Consider the following 27,119-nt stretch of genomic DNA (forward strand, 5'->3'; position numbering starts at 1 on the left):
AGACCAATTCTAACCCGGATCTTCATGGCTTTTAAGCTATTAACAACAATTTCTGGTAGATGCGCGTCTAGATGTATCCAGACAAACAAATTTGGAAAAAGTGACTGACTGACTGACTGATGGTTGGTTGGATTTTGTTTAACGCCGCATTCAGCAGTATTCCAAATATGGACATGGTCTGTAAATAATCGTGTCTGGATCAGATAATCCAGTGATCAACAGCATGAGCATCAATCTACACGAATGAATGAATGAATAAAGGTTTGCGTATGAAGGTTCAACATGTAGGTACTCATCAAAAAGCCTGTGAAAAATGAACTAGTAGGTGATTGGAAGAAATTTATTGGGTAGTTCCTCCTGTTAACACTTACTTGCAATAAGTGACTGGGAGGCGTTTATCAAGTAGTTCCTCCTGGCATATTGGACAAACATCCTCCTTGTCGATGTCTCTCTGCTGCACTGCCGTCCTCCCATCTGCATCTGCCGTTGTGTTTCTGGATGTTGGCTTCTTGGTCTGGTTTCTCCGTGGTGACATGTGCCCTCGCAGTATCTCGTTGATCTCTCTCTCCACAAGTCCAAGTTGCCAGGTGACTGGGGACATTATAACACAAGACTGGGTAAAACAAGAGGCGCTAGAATCTTGAACACAAGTTGGGATACAATGACATGTGTCAGCCAAATCCACCCGATCCCAATAGTCACTTCTTATTTGGGGAATCAATGTGACAAGCCAAAGGTTTAACCACTAGGCTACCCTACCACCCCATGGAATTTTGGAAAGCAATGAGTGAGTGAGTGAGTTAAGATTTAACGTCACATCGGCATTATCTCAGCCATATCGTGACCAGAACAATGTAATTCATATCAATAAAAAATAAATTGAGAAAATAAAAACCTGTCATCCAGGACAGTAAAACTACTAGAATATAACAGCTCTTACATTAAAACTAGTATATTATCATAAAAATATATCACTATAGACAACAAAACAATATCAAACAGGGCTATAGATCACCAGCAACTGAAGGCTGATCACCATACTAGGGACCATGGGGACTTACAGTACCTTTGCTACCTGCATGGACCCTAGCTGGATTTACATCATCCCTTCAGCCGCTGGCAATTGTAGGAAAACTTAGCCAAAATTAAAATCACAAAAATACAACGTTTTTAAACAAGAGTCATCACAAGATGACATATCCCCCCGGCCCCCACATTTTTTAAAGAACAAATCATCTGAGAGTTACTTAAAGTCCAGCGTGATTTTAGACTAATCGCAAATCGTTTCCATGGAAATCCTGAAAAAAATAAATGACAAAAATCTGCAAATAGCAAAAGACACCACTTCAAGATCTGACTCACATATCTGCTAAGTTTTGCTGAAAGATATTGAGAAGATTTCGAGTTGTGCTCCGGAATTGAAACCCACCCCTCACATTTTTGGGACTAAGTCCGAATCGTTTGCATGGAAACCGAGAAAAATACAAATGCCAAAAATCTGCAAATAGCAAAAGGCACCACTTAAGGTTCTGTTTGATATATCTACCAAGTTTTGTTGAAATATATTGAACGGTTCTTGAGTTATACTCCGGAAACGAAGCCCACCCTTCTTTAAGACTAAGTCCAAAACGTTTCCATGGAAACCGAGAAAAATAAAAATGACAATAATCTGTAAATAGCAAAAGGCACCACCTTAGGTTATGGTTGACATATCTACCAATTTTTGTTGAAAAATATCGAACGGTCTTTGAGTTATGCTCATTTTATGCTCCGGAAACAAAATGATTACGGACGGACGAGACGACGACTTTTTCCAACCGCATTACATGCCGGTGGGATAAAAAGTTGGTAAGTATAATTGTACTTTGAAAGTTTTGGGACTTACATACCCTCTCAGGAGGACAATAACTTTACAGTACTTTAACCCCCCTTGAGGGTACAGCCACCAACAATCTGAGTTATTAATTTAAACTTTCAATCATAAAATATTTATCTATTTACAAATCAGTTAACAAATCTAATGCCTTTAAAAATGTAATAATTAAATGAGAACTTACATTATTAAAAAGATCCTTCATAGATCGTGATTTGAAATAGTTATCCCTTGTGGAATATTCAACACAGTCAAGCAAGATATGCTTGACCGTGATTCTTTCATCACAAGGGATGCAAAATGGAGGATCTTCGTCTTTTAACAAATATTCATGAGTATATCTTGTATGGCCAATGCGACATTGTCGCATGATGACCTCTTCAAATCTGATCGGACAACCCAAATAGGTGTAACCAATGTAGGGTTTTATTACATATAATTTGTTAATACCTACTTGGGTGTCCCACTTCTTCTGCATGAGATCCCCCGGATGTAAGTTCTAATGCTAGCTTTGTAATCAGAGTATGGAATAAGAAGTGGTGTCACAAATTTCTTGAGTGCTGCCTTAGCAGCAAGATCGGCCATTGTGTTCCTAGAAATGCCAACGTGGCTGGGTAACCAACAAAAGACGATGTCGCATTGGCCAGTAGCAAGCTCATTATACAATTCAATAATTTCTAATAAAAGTGGATGTTTACAAGAAAGATTTTTAATAGCCTGAAGACACGAAAGAGAATCGGAAAAGATGATGTATTGTTTATATTTACGGTGTTTATTAATATATTTAAGAGCTGTTAATATGGCGTTAGCTTCTGCTGTGAAAATAGAGCTGTTATTTGGTAGTCGAGAAGATATTGTTCTGGATCCAATAACAGCGGCACATGCCACCGCGCCACCATCCTTGGACCCATCTGTAAATAAGCATTTGTATGTATTATATTTAGTCTTTAATTGATTATATTCTTGGTTATATTGTAATTCATTAGTTTCAGATTTCTTAAACTTTGTCAGAGTTAGGTCAACTTCAGGCCTCACAAGTTGCCAAGGAGGAGAAGAAAGAAGACAGGAAGGAGCTATATTTTCCAGCTAAAAGCTGGCAGCAGAAATGAATGGTTTAATTCTTAGCCCAAAAGGTGGAACAAGAGAAGATTTTTTGTTGTTGTATAAATCCTCATAGAGGGGATGAAAGACACAGTTATATGCAGGGTTAGATTTGTTGGAGTACAGTTTAGTAATATATTGTAATGATAATTTGATACAGTTGTTGTGCAAGAGATGGCTCATCTGCCTTGACATAGAGGCTGTCAACAGGAGAAGTTCTAAAAGAGCCAAGACAAAGTCTTAGACCTTGGTGGTGGACAGAATCAAGTAGTTTTAGGTTGCTTTTGCAGGCTCCACCATATACGATGGAGCCATAATCAAGTTTGGAATGGACCAGTGATCGATAGAGATTAAGGAGGGTAGCTTGATCCCTCCCCATTTAAAATTTGAAACCACTTTCAACAAGTCAAGTGCCTTCAGGCATTTAGTTTTAAGGGATTTATTATGTGGCAAACGTAAAGTGTGAGTAAGAAATTAGACCCAAGAACTTGGCCTCCTTGTCAACTGTGATGGGAGTGCCATCAAGAGATAGTTCAGGGTCTTTATGTGGTTTGTATTTACGGCAGAAATGTATGCAATTAGTTTTCGATTTAGAAAATTTATAGCCATTTTCAAGACACCATTTGTCTATCTTGTTTAAACACAACTGCAGTTGCCGTTCAATAGTATGCATATTTTTACCACGACAAGAAATGTTAAAATCATCCACAAATAACGATCCATCTATTGAATCGTTTAAAACTTTTGATAAACTATTTATCTTTATACTAAATAGTGTGACAGACAAAATACTGCCCTGTGGGACACCCTGATCCTGACTGTAATGATCAGACAGGGTTGAACCCATGCGGACTTGAAACTGTCTGTCATTTAAATAGTTGGCAATAAATTGAGGGAAACGGCCTCGCAATCCAAAGCCATGTAAATATCTTAAAATGCCATATTTCCACGTAGTGTCATATGCCTTTTCAAGATAAAAAAAGATAGACACAGCGTGTTGTTTATTAATTAGAGCGTTTTTAACAAATGATTCTAAACGCACTAAGTGATCGACAGTACTTCTGTTTTTACGGAAACCACATTGTATATTTGTTGAAAGGTTATTATTTGTTTCCAAGTACCAAACAAGTCGATTATTTATCATTCGTTCCAAGGTTTTGCAAACACAGCTAGTTAGTGAAATAGGTCGGTAATTTAATGGATCCGTATGATCACGTCCAGGTTTAGGTATTGGTACTACTATAGCGTCACGCCATGAGGGAGGAAATTTACCTGATGTCCAAATATCATCAAACATATTTAAAAGAGTTTCTAGACATGATTCTGGTAAGTGCTTCAGGAGTTGATAATGTATTAAAATTAATAGTTCTTTTCAGAAGAAGTCCTCCTTGGGGTACATATAAGCACTAAAATGTCCATTTTATAAACCTACAACATTTGTAACAAAACAAAATACTCGTTTTTGACTTGAGAGACCACCCCTACAGGACCCCCGAGGGGCCCCCTACCGGCAAAAGCAGGTAACTCTAGCCGACAACCTTTTGCACCTCACTTTTCATGCTGTCGTTCCTTGAGATAGACGTGCATGGTTTGTACATCGAAGTTTTTGTACTTCTTCCTACGGAAATGAGTGGAAAAGAGTCACCTTCTGCATGTATGGTTCCTTTTCTTTCGCACGGGTGCTAGATGGTATTGGCCTCTCTGTCGGTGCAGTTGTGTCTGACCCGAGCCTCGGCTCCGGTACAGTCCAACTCACCGGCGCTGGTCCTTCGGGTCCTGTACCGTTGGGAACCAGCACCCAAGCTGGGGGTACTCGAGCGTTGGTGTTGCCGATCGCCTCGGTGCCCTCCAGGGCCCTGGGGAATCTTGCTTCGGCAGGCACTTCCCTCGGTGCTCGGCGACTAGGTTCGGCCTCGAGCCTAGGGTCGGTCGAGCCAGGCGCCTCGAGCCTAGGGTCGGTCGAGCCAGGCACCTCGGCTCTTTTTGCTCCGTTGGCCTTGTCTGTGGAACCGACTTCCGTGACTTCGGAGGTGACTCTTGATACTGAGAGTTCACTCCTGGAGGAGCTGGAGGAGGAAGCCATGGATGAGGGCGGGGGGCAGGAGATGTCGGGGGAAGGTAACTTCTCGCTCAGCCCGTCCCTGCGGCAAGTGCGGGATCACATTGCTACTGTGTTGCCGCAGGTGGTCGTTCCTTCGGACGGCCCCGACCCCGCGGAGTTTCGCCTCACTGGGGAGTTGCTCTGTGTCGGGTCGCAGAGACCAACTTGCGTATATTACCTTCACTCATAAGTGAGGTTATTAATCCTCTCTTGTCAGGTAGCAGGTCACGCTTCGATCTCCAGAAGCTTAGCCGTCGCTACTTGATGGGAGAAGCTGCTCTGTTCGACCTGCCGGTGGTTGACAAGTGCATCTATGCCTCGGTCGCCCTAGGGGGTCATCTGGCCACAGTCAAGCATCGGCTCGTCAGGGTCGGCGCTTGCCTCCATTTACCTCCAACAACCAGGTATTGAAGTCAGTATATCGCTCTTTTGAAGAACAATACCGCAATGCCGTGCAGCAGCTTAGGGTTACCGTTCACTCGGCTTACTTCTCGGCCGTGCAGAGGAAGCTGGTGGACACTGAGGACATGGACGATCTGCGTCATCGTCTACTTTAGCGAGGCAGCTTACGGAGGTGCACTCACATCTGGCACGCGACGCCATACGGTCGTGCACAAGCCAGATGATTAGTGCAGTCATGGGCCTCTGTAGGCTATGGCTGTCGGTCGCCAGGTACTCTCCGGCTAGACAGCAGGCACTACTCTCTCTGCCCTTCAGAATGGATGCGACCCTTTTCCCGGGGGCTTTGACAGTAGTCAGGGAGGCCGTGGAGGCGGTTAGCCAGTTTAAGGACTCAAAGCCCTTACTCGAGCAACCCCTCACCTCTCGCGCTCGGCCTTCCGTCCTTGCCAGTGCTTACCCTTCTTCATCAGGGAAGCAGGCGCCTAAGTGGACTGCTCCACTACAGGCACGTAAGGGCAAGGGCAAGGGTAAAGGTAAGGGTAAGGGCAAGGCTGCTTCCTCTCAGCAGCCTTTCAGAGGAAGGGGAAGTCGGCCCCGGCTTCCCATTAAGCTATCCTCCGGAGCCCTTAGTGGTCCCGGCACAAGCAGTTGTTACACTGCCGACCGCCGGGATTCATTGCCTGTTACCCGACGTCGCTGTCGGCGTCCGACTACCTCTGTTCCTTCGGGAGTGGGAGAAAGTCACGTCAAATCCCAGGGTCCTGTCCACACTCAGGGATGGCCATATGCTGCAGTGGAAGCGAGGCCCTCCTCCTTTCTCTGGGATTCGTTGTACTCCAGTGCTGACTTCTCAGGTGAAGGCGGATATACAGTCGTTGCTTGACAAGGCAGCCATCGAGGTGGTACCTACGGGCCAGGAAAGTCAGGGGTTTTACTCCACATATTTCCTGGTTACCAAAAAGGATGGAGGATTCAGGCCCATTCTCAATCTAAAGGGCCTGAACAATTTGATAGAGGTACCATCCTTTAAGATGGAGACACTGCGCTCAGTGATCTCATCTGTGGAGGCAGGGGATTGGTTCACGTCAATCGACCTCAAGGATGCTTACCTCCACGTACCGATGCATCCTGAGTTCAGGAAATACCTCCGGTTTTCCTTCGACGGGAGGTGTTATCAGTTTCGTGTACTCCCCTTCGGCATCTCCACGGCGCCAAGGGTGTTCACAAAACTCATGTTAGTGCCGGCTCAAGTCGCCAGGGCACAGGGCAACTTTTGTTACCCCTACCTGGACGACTGGCTCCTAAGGGCACTCGCCACCCACTTGAGTCGGGATTCCACACAGGCAGTGATGGATATTCTCACCAAGTTGGGTTGGATTATCAACCTCAAGAAATCAGAGCTGGTTCCAACACAGGGTCTGGTTTTCTTGAGGGCGAGATTCGAGACACAGCAGGGTTTAGTCTCTCTGTCTCAGGACCGCATTTCCAAAGTCCAAAGGATTGTTTTACAATTCCTTCAGTCCCCCAGGGCCTCAGCTGGCACATGGCTTCAGCTGTTAGGCAATATGGGGGCGACAGTGGACATAGTTTGGCGTGCGCGTCTGAGGATGCGACCAGTTAAGGAAGCGTTACCGCAGCTGTGGTCCCACTCGGAGACGATTCTCCTAACTCTGGAGTGACTTATTCCTCACTTGCGGTGGTGGACTGACACCGGGAATCTATCCAGAGGTATTCCGCTGGAGACCCCGGTGCCCACGCTCACAATCCAGATGGTCGCCTCCCTCACGGGGGGGTTGGGGGTGGGGGGAGAGAGAGAGAGAGAGAGAGAGGACCTCACAGCTTCCGGCCTTTGGTCTGAGAACGAGGCCACCCTGCACATCAATGTGCTAGAATTGAGAGTGGTCCGGTTGGTGTTCAAACGCTTTGTGGAGCAGGTTCGGAGCAGTTTGGTTCATCTAGAAGTGGACAATCAAATGGCGATGTCCTACATCCTGAAGTAGGACTGTACGGTGTCTCCATCACTCCTTCAGAAGGCGTGGCATTTTCTACTGTGGTGCGATCAGTTCAACATACGGGTTAGGACAACGTACGTGCAGATGCGCTCTCACGTCGTATCCTGGCCCCTCACAAGTGGTTACTCGACCGGGAGATATTTGGGATTATCTCCCAGTTGTTCGGGTCGTTCCAGGTGGATCTGTTTGCCTCTGGGGTGACAAACCAGCGATCGCCTCCGATGCCTTCCAGCTCGATTGGACAGACAGGGTTCTGTGGACTGTCCGACCGATACCCCTGATCTCCAGGGTCCTATCGCGAGCTAGCCACACCCAGCCAGCGCGACTACTTGCTTGCACCTCTTGGCCACTGTCCGAGTCGCCGCCTCCAAGCGGGCGGAATTCCTGCACCAGTTGCAGACATAATTCTGGCTTTGTGGAGGGATTTGACTAACGTACAGTATGAGGATAGATGTGCTTGTTATGCCCGCTGGTGTGGAAACAGAGGGATACTTGATCCCTTTTCTTCGACTGTAGTTAAGGTGTTGGAGTTTTTACAGTCTCGGTTAGAGGCCGGCCTAGCCGCGTCTACTATCCGAGGCTACTCCATGACTATTTCAGCCTTTCACATTCCTGCTGAGGGTGCTCTTTTGGGACAACACCCTCTGGTCCAACGTTTAGTAGCAGCTGTGGACAGAGTGCGTCTAGCTGTCCGACGGATAAGTCCCCCATCGTCAGATATGTCAGATTTGTCTCTCCAACTATTGAGTTGGAAAACAGCTTTTTAGGTGGCAGTCACATCAGGTAGACGGGTTGGTGACATTCATGCTATGTCATCGGACCCGGAGCTTACCATTTTTCGTAAGGATAGGGTAAGCATTCGAATACCCGATTCCTACCGCCCTAAGATCACTAGTGCGTTTCAGATAACGGCACTTATTGATCTTCCCGCCTTTACGCTGCCTGCTTCGTCTGGTAACACAAATGCCGAGCGCATGTGTTAGACGTACGCAAGACTCTTAAAGCGTATATCAAAAGAACAGCGTCTCTCCGTAAGGAGAAACAGTTATTCTGTTGCTATGGCGGTGGCAAGGCCGGTCATCTGGCTACTACACAAACCTTATCTAGATGGATTGTGTCTGCGATTTGTATGAGCTACATACACAAAGGCGTATTCCCCCCGAGGGGTTAAAAGCTCATTTGGTTAGAGCTGTAGCCATGTCTAAGCTGTATGCCGCTGCTCTGCCCATTGAGGAGATCTGCTCCGCGGCTATTTGGAGCCGACCGAGTACGTTCATCCACCACTATCACGTGCTCGGTTTGGCCAAACGGTTCTCCACAGTGGGCAGAGTAGCACCTCTCAAGCCGAGTGAGCCTTGTCGATGATGTACTCTGTTTTACACTTGGTGTCGGGGTTCTATTCCTCTCCCATTTTATTGGTGATGGTATATGGTGGTGGTTTTTATCCCTGTTCTACTCTGGTATATCGGTTACCATGCTTGGCAAGCAGTGTACTATGGACAGTAGTTTGTTTTGGCGAGTTCCCTGTATTCACTCACTTTCACCTATCAGGTTAGGAGGTGGAGTTTATCACGGTGGGTGTGTCACCGATAGGCCAATAGGCATATAAGCTTTGACATCCCGGGTCCTCACCCTAGCCACGGCCCCGCCTTGATTGACAACGGCGGTCACGTGACTAGGTAAGTGTAATTCTCTATTTCCGTAAGGTTGTAGATCGTTACTTCGATTGGATCAATGTGTCAGACAGAATACCACTCCCTGTTTTATTGTCTTTGGGAGTCTGTTTAATGTTTATATGTACCCCAAGGAGGACTTCTTCTGAAATTTTTCTATAAAAAACTGGAGAGGTTATGAATTCTTTGAAGAAAGTCCTCCTTGGGGTACGGCCACCCGCCTCCCCTCATTCTGTCTGATTACGTTCAGCATGAAAAGTGAGAGGCGATGTTGTCGGCTAGAGTTACCTGCTCTTGCCGGTAGGGGGCCCCTCAGGGGTTCTGTATGGGTGGTCTCACAAGACTGTACCAGAACGTAATCTTTTAATGTTCTTTACATTGCCGGCAATGCCTTGGATACCCTTCGACACAGCAAATGGGTTCAACTTCAAGGGTGTGTTGTCTTTGGTCTCAATTACAACAAAACGTGGCCAGTAATCAATTTGTTTGGACAATCTGAGGTCGTCAGCAGGATCATTTTCAAGAGGACGTTTGCTCTTTTTAGTGGGGGTTTCGTAAGCCATGTTTAGTTATTTAGATTTCATCATCCGAGCTCCCCACCCACCACGGAGTATCACAAGGACAATGCTAAAAACACGTGGATTTCCAACTTGCAGAACCAAGGATAGCCGAATGAAATACTCCAGCAGGAAAATTAAAAGGTTATTAATTCAACCAAATTGACCCATGAGCCACCGCCTTCTGGGCATACGACTGTAGGCAATAACATACATGAAAATATGAAATTGAAATTCTGCCAAATAATTCCGCCAAGACTTAAATAAATCATGTTATCAATTCAAACAATTCAGAAGTTGTAGCACAAGGCTCGGCATGACCAGCCGATTGATTGAACCGTGCCCATTCAACCACCCGTCTAGGTGAAGTAAGGGGCAAAGTGGTGTGTTGGGCAAGGAACACTGTTCCTGGAACCCAGTGCCCTCAACCACCAGACTCCCGTCCTCCACCGACACAGGGGCGCAACCCACGGCAAACAGGTTGGTGGACCAAATATACCCCCGGGTCCACACAGGGGGTTGAAGAGCTCTTGGCGTTACTAGGGTTGGGACGATTCACCTATGCACCGATGCATCGCGATACTTTATAGTTTGATATAGCTATCGTATCGTCGATTGGTGTATCGATACAAAACGATACACAAATTTTTTTCAAACCAGTGTTATCTTATGCACATTAAGGTACTTATTTAGAGAAAAATACGCAAGTTTTAAAAGTCTACAACTCTACAAGTTGTCTGTTCAGTAATATTCGGCCACTACCGGACGTTCATTTTAAATCTTAGTGCTGTATCACTCTTTCAAGGTGTTTGTATCGTGATACGTATCGTAATGCAGGTAAAATATCGCGATACGTATCGCATCAGGACATAGTGTATCGTCCCAGCCCTAAACGTTACCCAGCACCCACCATGAGGAGGTGGCTCTTCACGGGTGCCTGGAAAGCAATGAAAAATCAGCTTTAAAACCAGGATCTAGACACCTAAGGGACACAACTCTGCACAGCAAATTGCAGTCACTGTGTCAAAACTATCCCTTGTAATAAGCAAGTACCTGGATTCTCTTTCGGGACCCGGAACTTCTTGAGAAGCAGCCATGATATGTGTTTACACAGATCCTTCTCCTTCTTGAACACAGGACAAGTACAGCTGTGAGGGTCTCCCAGGAACACCTGTAGGACACAGTGGGATCAACAATACAATTGTGGCATGTGGTCCTGTGCATAGCGCTCAGGTCACAAATCAGTTGAAGTTAAGCAACGTTGGGCTCGGACAGCCCTTGGATGGGTGACCGTGTTTGGCAGCTTGACTCCTGAGAGTTTCTAGGACTTCAGTCCTGCCCCACAACGAAGCACATGTGATACATGTGGTCACACCTTAGGCAAGTGAGTTTGTTCACAACTGCCTCTGTTCACCAGCAGGAAATGGATACCCGGTGAAATAAGTCGGGAGACTATTAACCTTCTAGCGCCTAACAGGCAGCTTGGGTTATCGGGGGTAATAATGATCAGATTGTGCACTTTGCGCAGGATATCTAGCCTGGAAAAGGCGCGTTATAAATATTCTCATTAATATTATTATGATAGGTTTAAATACTCTTATCAAAGGAGATCACACTCTACTTATAACACACGGTACCATTATACATGTAATATGTTTACGCATTCTGATCAAAATGGATTGGCAAAATGGAGTGTGGTATTAAACAACAAACCAGAAACCAACCAACCGAGTACAGTAAATCGTCAGAATTCCTAACAACAGTCCAAATATTTACACAAGCTCCACGGACATGATGGAAAGATTTGGTCAGGTCATACAACTGATTACAACACAATCAAAACTGTTTGTATCCCATCTTGCCCATGTCACATGTAAGACATGTCTCACATATCTCACAAAATGTCTGTGAATTTTCGGCAAAGCTAATAGGGCTGTGCAATGTAACCAGTTTACCGGTATTTACCAGTTCAGGCATAAAATCGATACGTATTGCGATACGCTAATTGAAAACTGGTATTTTGACATGTATTCGTTAAACTTTGTAACATTCAGAAATCAAGGGATAATTCCATTTTTGACAATGGAAGTCATAATGCGTTTATTGTACAGTGGCGACCCCCCAACAATGAACAATTTATTGTGGTGCCAAATACTAGGGCAAAGGCTTCAGTATGGCAGCATTTTCGGTTGAACCACTATGTTGATGTTAAATTGTTCTTTTCCTTGTTTTATTTGTGCCAAATATTATTTACATTTCAATTTTGTCATGATTAAAAGTTTTTATTAAAACTTAATCAAGCATAGTGATTTGTTGTGTTTTTGCTTTATAAATCAAGTATTAACTCGATTATAAGCATTGGTTCTTGCAATATATTATAATACATATGGCAATATATGCTTTCGCATCGCAATATATTGCAATATGAAAATTCTCTGCAATCCCCACCCCTAAAAACAGACATAAGAAATCAACATTAGGCTGCACTTTGTGCAAATTTCCTCATTTGCACCCAAAATACCTTGAAGTTCTTGCTTTCTCCTTCTTCTTTCAAAAGAAATCCTGTTGGTCCTGTCTCTCGCAGGATGTAAATAGTTGCATTTTGGGCTTCGGCCTGGTGCCAGCAACAGGCATCGGACAATGCCCGACGCCAAGGAACACTCCGTGACATCTTCAGATATCAGCTTCTGTATCATCTGCAATCACAGAATAGATAAACATAGAGCAGTCTCCTGACATGTTTAATAGTGAATGTGTGTTATCTGTTGGATCAAAACAACTCATTCATTACAATTTGTGACTTTAACTACTTGTCTGAAGCCTGAGGCAAGTAAAAGTTTGTTTAGTCCAGTAGTAAGTAAGCTTTTTAGCAATATTCCAGCAATATCACATTGTGCCTATATGGGGAATTGAACTTGGGTTATTGGAGTGCTGACTGAACGCTTTAACCACTAGGCTACCCCGTTGTCCCGCTTTGTCCAGTAAGTGAAGTTTATAATAGTACTTACAATAAAACAAAAGTCTGCTGAAGACTTAGACTGATTGCTGATTGACTGAGTTTAGTTTTACCCCGCTTTTAGCAATATTCCAGCAATATCACGGCGGGGGACACCAGAAATGGGCTTAACACATTGTGCCCATGTGGGGAATCGAACCCGGGTCTTCGGCGTGACGAGCCAACGCTTTAACCACTAGGCTACCCCACCGCCCTCTGAAGACTTAGAGCAAAGTTTGAGCTAGAAGTCTCAAAAGCTTTCATCACTGACTGTTTTCACGGTTTATGACAGTCAACTTTATGAAATCTGCATAAACTGGTTCTTGAACAGTTTCTGTTTTCATTCACATGTTATTATATTATATAATATATCAATACAAAGTAATGTACTGTATGCTTTGGATACAGTAGCTGTATATCCATGTACTGTACTGTGAGCACCATATCTCGATACAATACTATACCGCCATGTCGTTGAACTACTGCCAGTTAAAAAGTGAAACAGGACTAGAAATGTGGAATGTGGAAATTTCTTGAGAAATCTATTACCACGGTCATCTTTGGTTTAATATGATATAACTATGCATGAATACTGATTATTAAATTTCTGTACCTGATATTACCATAGCAGACAGTTTTGTGAGAGTCATTAATGAATAGAGAATCAATGGTCCATGTACAAGATTTACTCTTATTGATGAAAACATTGATGTGGGCACTGTATTATGCATAACATGTCATGTTAAATTGTTGGCAATTCTTTTACTGTTGGGTTAAAAATTTTTGTTTACAAAATTATTTCTTCAAAGTGACAATATTTTACAAGAAAATTGTCTGGGTAAAACGATTACAAATAACTGAACTCATCTATAAAAGTCGGATTGGTTTCCTCTGAACAATATACACATCAGTGTGAGGATATACATAGATTTTCGGGCTCAACACTCGCAACTTTGGTCATTCCGATTCCTAGTTTTCACACATAATTTGTCTCTTTTGAAGTTTTCAAACTTAAGTTTGTGAAACGTTTAGCAAGAGTATCAGAACAGGGATTTGAATTTATCTACTCATCGTTTCAGAAAGTAAAATAACAAATTACTCTCCAAGCCTTTCAATGCATTTCTGATCCAATTCTACTTGCGGTGTTATGATCGCCGCCATGTTGTTTAGAAGTCTCCAAGTACCTTTGACCTTAGAGTTAACTCCCTTGCTGAACACTCGCCAGATCTCGGGAAGATTCGTCAATCATTCCGTGGACGGTCAGAAACCGGGTTGTGCAATATTGGTTGCTTGGTTTGAGTTGAACGCCACACTCAGCAATGTTATAGCTATATGGTGGCGGTCTGTAAGTAATCGAGGTGTGTATGTGTGTGCGTGCGTGCGTGAGAGAAAACTATATGAGATGGTTTGGTTGGTATTTGTTTTCTTGGTTTTTATGTTTTGTTTTGTATTATTTTTTTATGTTTCACTAGTTTGTTATGTGGGATTATAAGCGACCGAAAAGGCCAGTTTTGATAAGAAATTTCCCTAAGGCTTTGAAGGTTTGGCTTTGTTAGGTTGCGTTAGTATTCAGTGAACTCTGGAGCACCATGTAATGTAGTAGCCTGACGTGTTCGGGCGTTTCTGTTTCTTTGCAGTACGTGTGTGCATTTGTTTGGTGTTTTTATATTTTATGGGATTGACTTAAATTTTATGTGACCTGTTTGTAATTTCATTATCGTCCTGTCAATATTTTTGGATTTATGGCATTTTTTTTTAGTTTTAGTTTAGAATTGGAATTTTGGTATTTACTTTGCCACTGTAGGAAGTTTTTGTTGTTGTTTTGATAGGATTTTTATTTCGTTTTTAGATAAGGTTATGTTTAAGGAGTGAGTGACTGAGTTTAGTTTTACGCCGCACTCAGCAATATTCCAACTATATGGCGGCGGTCTGTAAATGTCATCCTTCTCCACCCACACCACAAACATGGACGACATATGTCCGCACACAGAAGAGGAACAGAAAGAGAAAGGGTGCATATATGTGGTACTCGGGTGCATGGAAGGCTTATGAATGACCAAGTTCGGACGAATGTAATGATTTTGGAATGAATGTTCATTTTATTCATCTTTGCTAATTAGTAATATTTACTGTTTAACTATGGACAGTTTTTATCTCAACCAAAACATGTGAACAATGGTGATGTAGCGCCCCTTGTATTGCACAAATGAGGATAGATACGGAATTCTATTTCACATATATTCACAGAATGACAGAACCGATAAAGAGCCGGTATCTTCACCAACACCAACAAGAAACACAAGCTCCTGCTGTCCAAGTTCACCTAAAGATCCATCAACATACCATCTATACACACCATCAATAACCGTGAAGGTCCCGGTTAGAATTGGTCTTCAGTAACCCATGCTTGTCGTAAGAGACGACTAACAGGATCGGGTGTTCATGCTCACCGACTTGGTTGACACATGCCATCGTATCCCATTTGCGTAGATCGATACTCATGCTGTTGATCACTGGATTGTCCGGTCCAGACTCGAGTATTTACAGAGCGCCGCTATATAGCTGAATATTGTTGAGTGCGGCGTTAAACAACAAACCTACCAACCAACCATCAGACTGTCAAGGTACCTTATTACTAGCAGAGCATTACATACATAAGATACTTCCTGCATATAAGTGTTGTTTGCTGTTGAATGGACTTGTGTACTATATCTCCATGTCAAGGCATATGTTGCTTCATCATATCCAGGACAAAATGTCAGGAACACATCACCCCTGTGCTGAGGCCGTTTCCATCCATACGGGGTACCCATTCACAGCTGGGTGGACTGGGACACATAGTCACAGTACTTTGTCCAAGTTTACTGCACGTTGCTGTACCTGCAACTTGGTATTTGCACGTATTCATGTGGCCACCATCTGGTCATTTACCAACGGATTCGTGGGTTCTTTTAAGTGCACATTATAATGACTTTTTCATCCATGATAAAAAAATGTAATGCGGCATATAACCACCAAGCATACATACAATTTACGTTGCAAAGATTTGGACGTTTGGGTCAAGGAAACAGATGTACTGTTCCTTCATTTGTGGTTATGGCCATAAGGAGGAAGTTCACAGATCCCAGAGGAAACAACACAGGCTACAAAGCAATGTAAATTAGTCAATTTTGTTTTTTGTATGTTTTGTATATGTTGTATGTATGTTGGTGTGTGTTTTTATGTATTGTATGGTTGTTCCCGGTACTGGACAGCATCGCCCAAACGCAACGATCCTCAAAAATAGCGTGCGCCTGCTGGCTGCACGTGGACTCATAGATTGTGGCGCATGATCAGATTTCAATTGCAATCAGTCTCGTCTTGGTCTTCTTTAAGCAAATTTCTCGTATTCGTACATTTGTGTTGTGTGTTATGTGGGCCTGAAGACCTTACAGAACTGAAATTGAAATATTGATATGATGAATTTCTCTTTAGTTGTTGATTTATTTCTTTATCCTTGATCGGTTCCCAATTACGCAGATCGATGTTCATAATGTTGATCACTGGATTGTCTGGTCCAGACTCGATTATTTACGACCGCCGCCATATAGCTGGAATATTGCTGAGTGCGGCGTAAAACTAAACTCACTCACTCACTCTTTATCCATGAGACCGCCTCCGTGGTGTAGTGGTTAGAGCGTCCACCCGGAGAGCGGAAGATCGTGGGTTCGATCCCCGAATGGAAACTCCCCTAAGTTTCCTTTAATTTGATTAGAAGCATATGTAGACGAAATGGCTTAAAATAAGAAAAAGTTTTTCTTTCATATTTTTATTCATAGCAAATGATAATACAATAATCAAAATGGTTAACTAGTACACTGCACTAGTTCATGGATTTCTGAGTTTATTGAAGCTTCAGTAAGTGACCTGCTGCGTCCAGGAACTGAAAAGCCGATCTTCTTCCACTTCCAAGCTGCTGTCTCAGTCGGTTGAGACGCTGGTCAAGATCTCTGTAAGCTCGTGAGCGTAGCCGAGATGTTGCACCATGGTCAATCTGAAGGCGAGTGATCTTGTTGGTGGATTCAGTCTTCTTGGTAGCTGTTATGAATTCATGAATGTTCGAATGGTGCTTTTCCAGGCCATTATGGAAGCCTTCCAGGTGATTGTTTGTTCTGGGACCAGTGTTGTTGTGTTTCATTCCAGAGACGTGGTGGAAATCTTGCATCAAAGTCAACAAAGGTGCTGGTGACGTAGTCGTTGATCTGGGTGTTGCCAACTGCTTCTGGACTTTGGTTCAGTACATCTACCCAGACATCTTGCACTTGGTCGAGGGGGAGGAAGGGAAGGGCTACTGCTGTACGGACATGTGACTGGACTGATGGAATTGTGTTGTAGGAAGGAGCTAGACCCCTCTCAGATACATGACGCCAAAGAGCTTGTTTGAAGCGGAAAAAACATCCACGGACATCTGCATCGGAAAACACTGTCTCAACAGCAACAATAGCAGCAACTTCAAGGTCAGTCTGGATAACCTTAGGTGACAAGTTCACTCCAACTGTAGTAGCAACTTAGTCCTTCAGGTGTGTGAACAGCCTGGTGTAAGTTACTCTGGTCGTGTTTGGCAGAAGGGAGATCGCCATGGGGTACATCTTGCCTTCTACCATACTGTGGATGACATAACCTGGTGCCATAGACTGGGACAAGCAGAGAAAGTTCCATCCATATACAAAGTCTCAGCTTCAGCAATAATGTCCAACATCTCAGTAGTGGTGAACAGGAGAAGTCTGTCATCTATGCTGTCATCCACCATCAGGAACTGCCTGCCATCTGCTGTCTGTCCATTTGTCCGCCAGGCCAACCTCAGCAAGTGTCCTCGGGATGGAAGGAAGAACCTTGGAGCGCTGACGGTAAAGTCCGGACTTGACACTGTTGACACTGATGTAGTTGCTGCAGCTCCTTCTTCGATAGACTGTATCTCATCATTGTAGATATGCTGGACTTGGTCTATCTGCTCTCGTACTCGTTGTCGGAGGCGGCTGATGAATCTTGCCTGATCTTGCCATTCTCTACTGGCGGATGAGAGTGGGATGTAAGGGGTGAGATGTGATCTCCAATGGTTGACTCCCTAAAGAAAGACAATAATATACTTATCTTTTTACTCATACATTGTGAAACTGACCTTCCTTGATTCCACTAAGTCAAGTCCATTCTCTCAATAGGGGTGCATTTTCTATTTCCCAAAGGCACTGTCAGTCCCCATGGTCCCTAGTATGGTGATCAACCTTCAGTTGTTGGTGATCTATAGCCCGTTTTTATATTGTTGTCTTTATTGATTTATTTTTTATGATAGCGTACTAGTTTTTTTTAATTAAGAGCTGTAATAGTCTAGTATTTTTACTGTCCTGCGATGACAGGTTTTTACGTTCTAAATTTATTGATTTTAATGTTGATATAAAATAAATTGTTCTCGTCACGATATGGCTGCAATATTGCAGCTCACTCACTCACTCACTATTCTCTATTCGCCTACATGTTTTCTGTAGACAAAATGGGACTCAACCTAACTTGACCCTTAAAATCATTATCAAAATGGTATATTTCGTACATAAGCCGACCCCACGATGGGGTCCTAATGGCAGCCAACTCAGACCACAAGACACCTGGCAGTTACCATCTTGGATGTAAAACGTAAGTATGCTTGGTGAGAATAGTATCTAATAAAGATTTTACTGACACCTAATGTTGGAAGGTGTGTTTGTTTTCTTGTTTATCATACGATCACTGTTGGTATCAACAACAAGACGTCATTTTGTGAAATCGGTGAATATAGAAATATGAACCCATGAGAAAATGTACCCACGGTAAATAGAAACTGTAGATTATTTTTTTTATTCGAAACATTCTTTTTTCGGTGTAAACAATAAATAATAACATGTATATATACATGAGTACAGTACACTTTGATTACAGTTGGACGATGTTATTTACAAGTCCTTGCAAGTGAACCCTTCTAACTCGGTGTCACTGTCTTCACCGGCTCCTTGATGGGTCCCTTGGTCGTAATAGTCTTCAGATCTACACATCCTTGGGCATCTTCTTCTTTTCGCATGTCCTGCTTGACTGTGTTGATTTTTCCATTACAAGGGATAAATATTTCAATGTCAAAACAGTTAAGGATTTTTTTTTATAATTTTAAATGTCATTTAATAATTCGTCCATGCAGGTAGCAAAGGTACTGTAAGTCCCCATGGTCCCTAGTATGGTGATCTACCTTCAGTTGCTGGTGATCTATAGCCTGTTTTCATATTGTATTGTCCAAATAGTGATATTAGTTTTAACGTTCCACGCTAGGTTTAATTCTAATTGTGATATTCTAGTTGTTTTACTGTCCTTCGTCGACAGGTTTTTATGATATACATATATTCCATTTCAATGTCAAATATGTTCTCGTCACGATATGGCTGCAATATTGCCGATGTGACGTTAAACAATAACTCACTCACTCACTCATTTAATAATTCAATTTTAAAGGAAATAGAATTATTAGATACATTTTGAATAATATATTTTGTAAATAGATAAATGGTATTTTAAAATGGTAGTATAAATTAGCAACTGCGATTGTTAGTGGCTGTACCCTCAAAGGGGTTAAAGTATTATAAAATTATTGTTCTCCTGAGGGAGTACGTAAGTCCCAAAACTTTCAATGTCAATTTAGCTCAGCCATGCTTTTTATTCGTAGTATTTGTGTTATTTTAAATTTAGGCTAAATTTGCCTACAATCGTCAGCGACTGAAGGGATGGTGTAAATCCTGCTGGGGTCCATGCAGGTAGCAAAGGTACTGTAAGTCCCCATGGTCACTAGTATGGTGATCTACCTTCGGTTGTTGGCGGTCTATAGCCTATTTTTATATTGTGTTGTCCTCTATAGTTAAGATGTTTTAGATTTCATTACTAGTTTTACATTCATATCTGTGATGATCTAGTTGTTTTACTGTCCTTCGTTGACAGGTTTTTACAATTTACCTTTAATTTAATTTATTATCAATCCATAACTTGCTTTAGTCACGATATTGGCTGAAATATTGCCAAAGTGACTTGAAATTTTAACTCACTCGCTCCCTCCCTCCTTCACTCACTCACTCTTCTTCCTTTCTCGATTCAGTTGAAAAGAAGTCCTCTTATAAAGCACCGTCTTGACAACTGTCCATGGCATTGGAAATACCACATTTCAGAAATGAATGAACATCCACCCTTTAGGATGCTCCTGCCACGCCTGTTGGAAATTTGTCTTTCGGCATTGTCTTCCGCTTGACAATAATCATATGTTTGTTTTGAGTTTTGTTCCGTCTGTCGGACAGGCAACGGCCACTACGGTAAAATGTTGCTCTTCGTTCCCCGTTGTTTCTACTGATATCGTCTTCGCTCCTTTATGTCCACTCTTTCTTTGACCCGGGCGTTTCGCCCATACTGCCATTATGCGATAAATCATAGTTGATGCCCTTAGAAAGGCGTGGAAGAAGTCCACGCAGTTAAGAAAAGCAACAATGTTAACAATAACTATTCAACATAGAATAAGAGATAACAACAGACAGATTCGTCGACAATGATGAAATTATCTGCTTTTCAAAATAGTGCCATCATTGCCTTTCAAGTTAGACCAAAATTTTTTTGAAACCACGAAAAGGCAGTTACTTCTGAAAACACCGTCAGTAAGTATATAATAACACTGGAAGGCGATTCACTTTGACAGTTTGCTGACAGTGCAACGGGTCAAGAATAAAGAGTCCACTTCGCGCGAATGGGTTACCGAGCTAATTAACGCCAGACAAAGACAAAGTTCGTTATTACAAGACTTCGGGCAATACTAAATTGTGAAAATATAAGGAAACGAAACAAATGTTTTTACAATTTTGATAAATAAGACACGGTGTCGGCAAACACAATGGCGCTGATGTCCTCTCGGTTCAATCTGTTCCTGGTATCCTCGTATCTTTCTTGTAGGTTGGAGTATTTCGCCTTCTTAAGAGGAAGACACTGGTTGGCCTCATACTGCACAAGGTTGTATTACGTCTTCTCTTGCACAGCATTCACGCAGAAGTATCTACCACCTCGAGATGTCGGATGAAATTTGTAATCTAACTGTACGTTTGCCATAACGAAAGTGATGCACTGACCTCATTTTGATAGAATTATATAGTACAATCACCGATCTTAAAACGTATGAGTGAATGTACTCACCTATCGGTGTATACTTATCGGAGTGAACATATTTTATGAAATCGATCAACACTGGAAACAATAATTATTATTTCTGAGTGAACTCACTCACCTATCATAGTCATATGCTTAGCAGATATTTCAAGACAACGTACCACATCATTCCCTTTAACCTGATAACTAGGAAGCTTGGAGGCGTATCTATCAATCGTATTTGTAGAAACATACCCAGTTGGTAACTTTTGTGTAACCAAAATACCAAATACATGTAGTTGCATGTGGCACTTTCATCCTAACACAAAAAGCAACAGTGAGTGAGTTAAGTTTTCTGCCGTACTCAGCAATATTCCAGCTTTATGGCGGCGGTCAGTAAATAATCGAGTTTGGACCAGACAATCCAGTGATCAACAACATGACCATAGGTTTACGCAATTGGGATACGATGACATATGTCAACCAAGTCAGCAAGCCTGACCCGATCCCGTTAGTTGCCTCTAACGACAAGCATGGGTTACTGAAGATCAATTCTAACCCGGATCTTCACGGGTAAATAACAATAGACACATAAATAAACTATAGCAACGTTAACGTATAAAATCGATAATTATGTACTGGGAGTGTCAACCTGACCACAAACTGAAATACTAAAAGGAAGTGATATTGACCAAGTCACTTCATGATCACCTGTATCATTTAGGAGATAAAAAAAACATCATGTGTTGGCCAATTTCCGGGTGTTATTGAGTATTTGAAGCACGGGAATTCATTTGGAACCGACGGCGTCAGCCGGAGGTTTCAAATGAAATATTCCCGTGCTTTTCCGATAATTTGGAGATTTAGCGCGCGGGCTTCAGGCTTTGTTTTTAAACCGGGTGTTACCCACGCTAGGTGGCGCTGCTCTATTACAAGATACGACGTATTATACGTGCGTTCACGTGTGGCGCAAGAATTCTCGGATATCATCCGGTTACATACGGAAGAAAAACAATAACAAAGGCAGCAAGTGATGGGGAATTGCGCTGGATCACAGTCCCTTTAAGGACAGTCCGTGGATGGATGACCGTGTTTGGCAGCTTAACCCCTGAGAGTTTCTGAGACTTCAGAGCGGACCACAACGAAGCACACGTGGCACTTTGTGGTGTCGTCTTAGGCAAGGGAGTTTGTTAAAAACCGCCACTGTTCATCCAGCAGTGAGTGGGTACCCGGTGGGATAGGTAATATTATCTCATGGGGTATTTGTCCATGAATGAGGTTACCATAGATATTATGCAATCCATATCTTCAAGGCTGATTCCCCATGTTTCAACGCGGGGAAAGTAATATTCTAACGCAGACAAATTAGGGTATAAACACAAACTCAACCCAAAACAATGCAATAAAGCAACGGACAACCAATATATTCTACTTAAGTCATTCCGAACGAGTAAACATCTCTTTATAAACAGCCCAAAAGCAATTGTGTTGTCACTTACATTGCAGTTTTCTTCAACTGTCAGTTAAGAAATACGCCGAGGACCGGGTTCTAATCCCCACATGGGTACAGAGTATGAAGCCCATTTCTGGTGTCCCCCGCCGTGATGTTGCTGGAATATTGCTAAAAGCGGAGCCAAACCAAAACTCAGTCAGTCAGTTAAGAATTACTTCCATCGCAAAGTTAATACATTTTGTTCTATTTATAATACAAATGTACCATAAACAAATAAAGATTCATTTAATGATAAGATCAGTGACTAAGTATCTCTAAACCAAACAAGTCTTTAATCAATCGCTTTTCTCGACAGAAATCCTAAAACATTTAAAAAGTTTATTTGCAAATTTTTTTAGAATGTACATCACAATGCAGCTAGGGTTTTTGCCAACAGGTATCTTGGTGTATACACTGGCAATTAATTTAATTAATCGTCCTCCGATCGATACCATGGTTCTAGACATACAAAATGGAAGACACGGTTACAGGATAATTGCAGCTTAACCTTTCAATCATTTTTTCGGACAATGGTTGCCATGACAACATTTAACACATGTACAACAGTGTGTTGTGTCAGCAACAACTGAATGACATCAGAAGTTTAGTTTGGTTTGCTTTGACACCGAATCCTGTGCTTCGATCTACGGTAAAGTTACTGCCAATATGTAAAGGAGAACACGTGTTAAATTTGTATCATATTATGAGTCATATATTTATAGTAACATAGGTAGTATCTCAGCCTCATCATTACTTTTATATGAGATAAACAACTACCAAGATAATACTGCAGTAAAACAATTAGCATCGTGTCACATAATTTTATTAAAAACATAATGGAGAACACTAGAGATGTATGACTATAAGCCTTTTACACAATATACTATTCAGGCTAATACACATAGATCATTTTACAAGGGACCCTGAGGTCTTACGATGGGAAATTGCTTGAAAGGGGAGGAGTGCTGACCGTTGCAGATGGCACGCCTGATACCATTGGTGCCATCGGTGGTCTTTACTAAAACGAGACATTGATACCATCAATGTTTTATATTGCATCGGACCATATGTGCCATCATTGGCTTCTACTGCAAGGATCCATTGGTGCCACCGATGGCTTTTTCTGCAACAATTCATTTATGCCATCAATGGTTTTTACTGCAACGAACCATTGGTGCCATCAATGGTTTTACTGCAACGAACCATTGGTGCCATCAATGGCTTTACTGCAGCGAACCATTGGTGCCATTACTGGCGGTGATGACAGGACTTGCCATCATCTTGAAACCCTTAACAGTTGAAGCAGTGAAATGCATTTGGTGAATATGCATCACCTTCAATGTTAAAATAGCCAGCTTGGAATTATTTCGGAATTTGGAAACGAGCAAATGAGAAAGGTATACACTAGTATTTACTGACATGGAATTTTCTGGTAGATCGTTTTACAGTTTTCACGCCTCATGGATTCTGCTCCATAATAATCTCCCTTTCTGAGATGCTAATCGTATTTTATGAATTCAGTGATTTAGCTACTTTGAGATCAATCTCAGTATCGACCTTTTTGAGCAACCGCGTCCGTGGTATAGTGGTTAGAGCGTCCGCCCGGAGAGCGGAAGGTAGCGGGTTCGATCCCCGACCGCGTCATACCAGAAGACGTTAAAATATGGTACTTGTTGGCCCCTGTCTGGCGCTCGGCATTAATGGGTACAACAAGGACTGGTCGGCTCGGAGTCATTATAATGTGTCTGAGTGGGGTATTCATTTCTTCACTGCGACATGGTATTTCAGTGGGTTAGCACTATAAAACCAGCTTCAGTCTGGGCTAGTACAAGCAGCCGCACATACACATACACACGCATGCACATCGTCATATGAACGAAATATTCTCAACACGACGTTAAACCCAATTTCGCCTCACCTGACCTCACCTTTTGAGCGGATGTAAAGAATGCTGAAACCGTGCACATTCTGACGGTATTCCAGCTATAGGGCAGACCAGTGAAGCACCCATCTACGATGACATGTGTCAGCAAAGTCTGCGAGTCTGACCTCTCGATACCGTTTGTAACCTCTTGCGGCAAGCATTGGTTGTTGAAAACAAGATGTAACCCGGATCTTCTCTGGTCTGTCATGTTGATGTCATCTTAGGGGACCAATCTCTTCAGGAATGGCCATTTAGAAGCGCATATCTTTACTAAACAAACCATTTGGTAATTTCTGCTTTAATTTAGGACGTGTACCCACAAATTGCCAGTTGGCAAAACACGGAAGAACTTGTCAGTGATGTAACTCTCCGGCAAAAGACGACGAAGTTAACTATCTTTTTCATTATGAACATTTTACGTCCTTGAGAAAACAATACATACCCGACAATTATATTATTCGCAATTTCTTACAATTGTGTAATGTGACGTATACACGACATACGGCCAGTTTAATGACCAGAGGCCGGTAACATGACTGCGAATCTGACGTTCATGGGTGTATGTTTTTTATGAGAATGGACTCTTGAAATGATGTGAACACAGACGGGCTGCTTCGTTGGGAGATCCTTGGAAATTCCCTTGCATGAACAGATACAGAAGCATTGTTTCCGATCATTTGGACTTGGAAGTTTTAGCATAATTTGGATAAGCCAGATAGTTTGATTGGATGCCCTCTCAAGAATATCCTGGCCGTAAAGGTCTGGGTTAGAATATTGAACTTCAGTAACCCATGCTTGCCGTAAGAGGCAAAATAACGGGATCGGGTGGTCAGACTCGCTGACTTGGTTGACACATGATTGCGCAGATCGATACTCCTGTTGTTCATCACTGGATTGTCTGGTCCAGATTCGATTATTTACAGACCGCCGCCATAAAGCTGGAATATTGTTGAGTGTGGCGTAAAACTAAACTCAATCACTCACTTAATCCAATCAGCTTAATTACCAACAGTGTTGGACTAATCACGGAGGCATGACACTTTGAAAGAGCTCTTAGTAGCATGATGAAAACGAAACACAACAAACCAAAGATGTTGTATATATATTTACATTTACTCTATGAATGTTCGTACACCAATGAAATCAGAGTGAAAGTCAATCTCCTTAACGCCATAAGCATGAAAGCACTGTCACGATGTATTTGATGTTAGTGGCTGTATCCTCAAAGGGGGTGAAAGTACTGTAAAATGATTGTCATCCTGAGAGGGTACGTAAGTCCCAAAACAATCGAAGTAAATTAAACCGTTCCACTTTTTTAATCGTAGAATACGTGTTCTTTCAATGTATGGCTAGATTTGCTAAATTGCTAACGGCTGAAGGGATGGTATAAATCCACCTAAGGTCTATGCAGGAAGCAAATGTACTGTAAGTCCCCATGGTCCCTAGTGTGGTGATCTATCTTCAGTTGTTGGCAAATATATAGTCTGTTGTTACCTTGTGTTGTCATCTATAGTTAAACTGTTTGAGATCTAATTACTAGTTTTAAATTCGAATCTGTGATCATCTAGTTATTTTACTGTCCTTCGTTGACAGGTTTTACAATTTACCATTAATTACTATGCATAAAATAAATTGTTCTCGTCACGAAATGGCTGAAATAGTGCCGATGTGACGATAAATTTTAACTCACGCAGTCACGATGTATTTATATCCTGCCACATGAGACTACCATCCCGCCATATTGATATCTATATGTTATAATATTTTGTTCATGCATGACAAACTCACATGTATGATAGTTTTATTGAATAATATAGAGATGTATGAGGAGATTCTTGAGGGGCAAGAAGGCATTTAGATGTCACCTAAAGAAGGGGCAAGAAGTAGCCCGGAAACGTCATGTTATACAATACTGACTGACTGAGTTTGGTTTTTACGCCGCTTTTTGCAATATTCCAGCAACATCAAAGCGGGTGACACCAGAAATGGGCTTCACACATTGTACCCATGTGGGGATTCGAACCCGGGTCTCCGGCGTGACGAGCCAACGCTTTAACCACTAGGCTACCCCACCGCCCCTATTATACAATAAAGAAGTTTGCCACACCTATAATCGTCTTAAAGAGATGTATGATATTTTTATTGAATAATATAGAGATGTATGTCCATTATTCGTTCTCGCGTGACACTGGTGGCTTTAAGAGAATAATAAACTTTAAACTTGTTTCACCTCAATGGATACAATTATTACAAAATGCGGCATAAAACCCATCTCAATCACTTGGTCGTGAATTTCATCAGCAACTTACGGGAGATTAGAAAATTTCTTGATCAATTTGAGTCAAGGGTTCAGGCCATGCTGCATTTTCTCTTAAACAAGATCATATCCAGAAATCTTCAAACATCCAGTTCCTGCCTGATAGCCTTCATCTGTGTCACCCTGTGAGTGAGTGTGGTTTTGACTGCAATGTTACAGCGGTAGCAAGCGAACAATTGGCTTCACATATTGTTCCCATATAGCGTCCATCGCAACCATATACATAACTATAAACACCGTCCAAATTCCACCAAGTGTTTCTGACAGAGAACCATTCCAGACAATTTGTCTGCTACAGTTTGGAAGGCGTACCTATGTTTTAAGGAAAAAAACTCGAAAACATCTCTGTACATTCGATCGTGAGGACAAAATCACAGTAATCAGTATCAACGCCGTTGATGTGTCCAACTGTTGTCTCGAACAGCATCACCTTCAAATTAACCTCGGGACGGTGGGTTAGCACAGTGGTTAAAGCATTCGCTTGTCACGCCGAAGACTCG

General features: G+C 42.3%; 1 protein-coding gene across 1 annotated transcript in view; it reads right to left on the reverse strand.

The window, feature by feature from the left end:
- Positions 1 to 13,887, reverse strand: part of LOC124292278 (E3 ubiquitin-protein ligase ZSWIM2-like) — a 31,177-nt gene extending 17,290 nt beyond the window's left edge. Inside the window, exons 1-4 of the mRNA XM_046729339.1 lie at positions 13,814 to 13,887; positions 12,241 to 12,415; positions 10,773 to 10,890; positions 372 to 591 (exon numbers count right to left, since the gene is read on the reverse strand). Coding sequence (XP_046585295.1) covers positions 372 to 591; positions 10,773 to 10,890; positions 12,241 to 12,390 — 488 coding nt within the window. The 5' untranslated portion in view covers positions 12,391 to 12,415; positions 13,814 to 13,887. The remainder of the gene's footprint in view (positions 1 to 371; positions 592 to 10,772; positions 10,891 to 12,240; positions 12,416 to 13,813) is intronic.
- Positions 13,888 to 27,119: the final 13,232 nt, after the last annotated feature.

The sequence above is a fragment of the Haliotis rubra genome, unplaced genomic scaffold, assembly GCF_003918875.1.
Source record: "Haliotis rubra isolate DU_JTF1 unplaced genomic scaffold, ASM391887v1 Scf510, whole genome shotgun sequence".
Taxonomy (NCBI): domain Eukaryota; kingdom Metazoa; phylum Mollusca; class Gastropoda; order Lepetellida; family Haliotidae; genus Haliotis; species Haliotis rubra.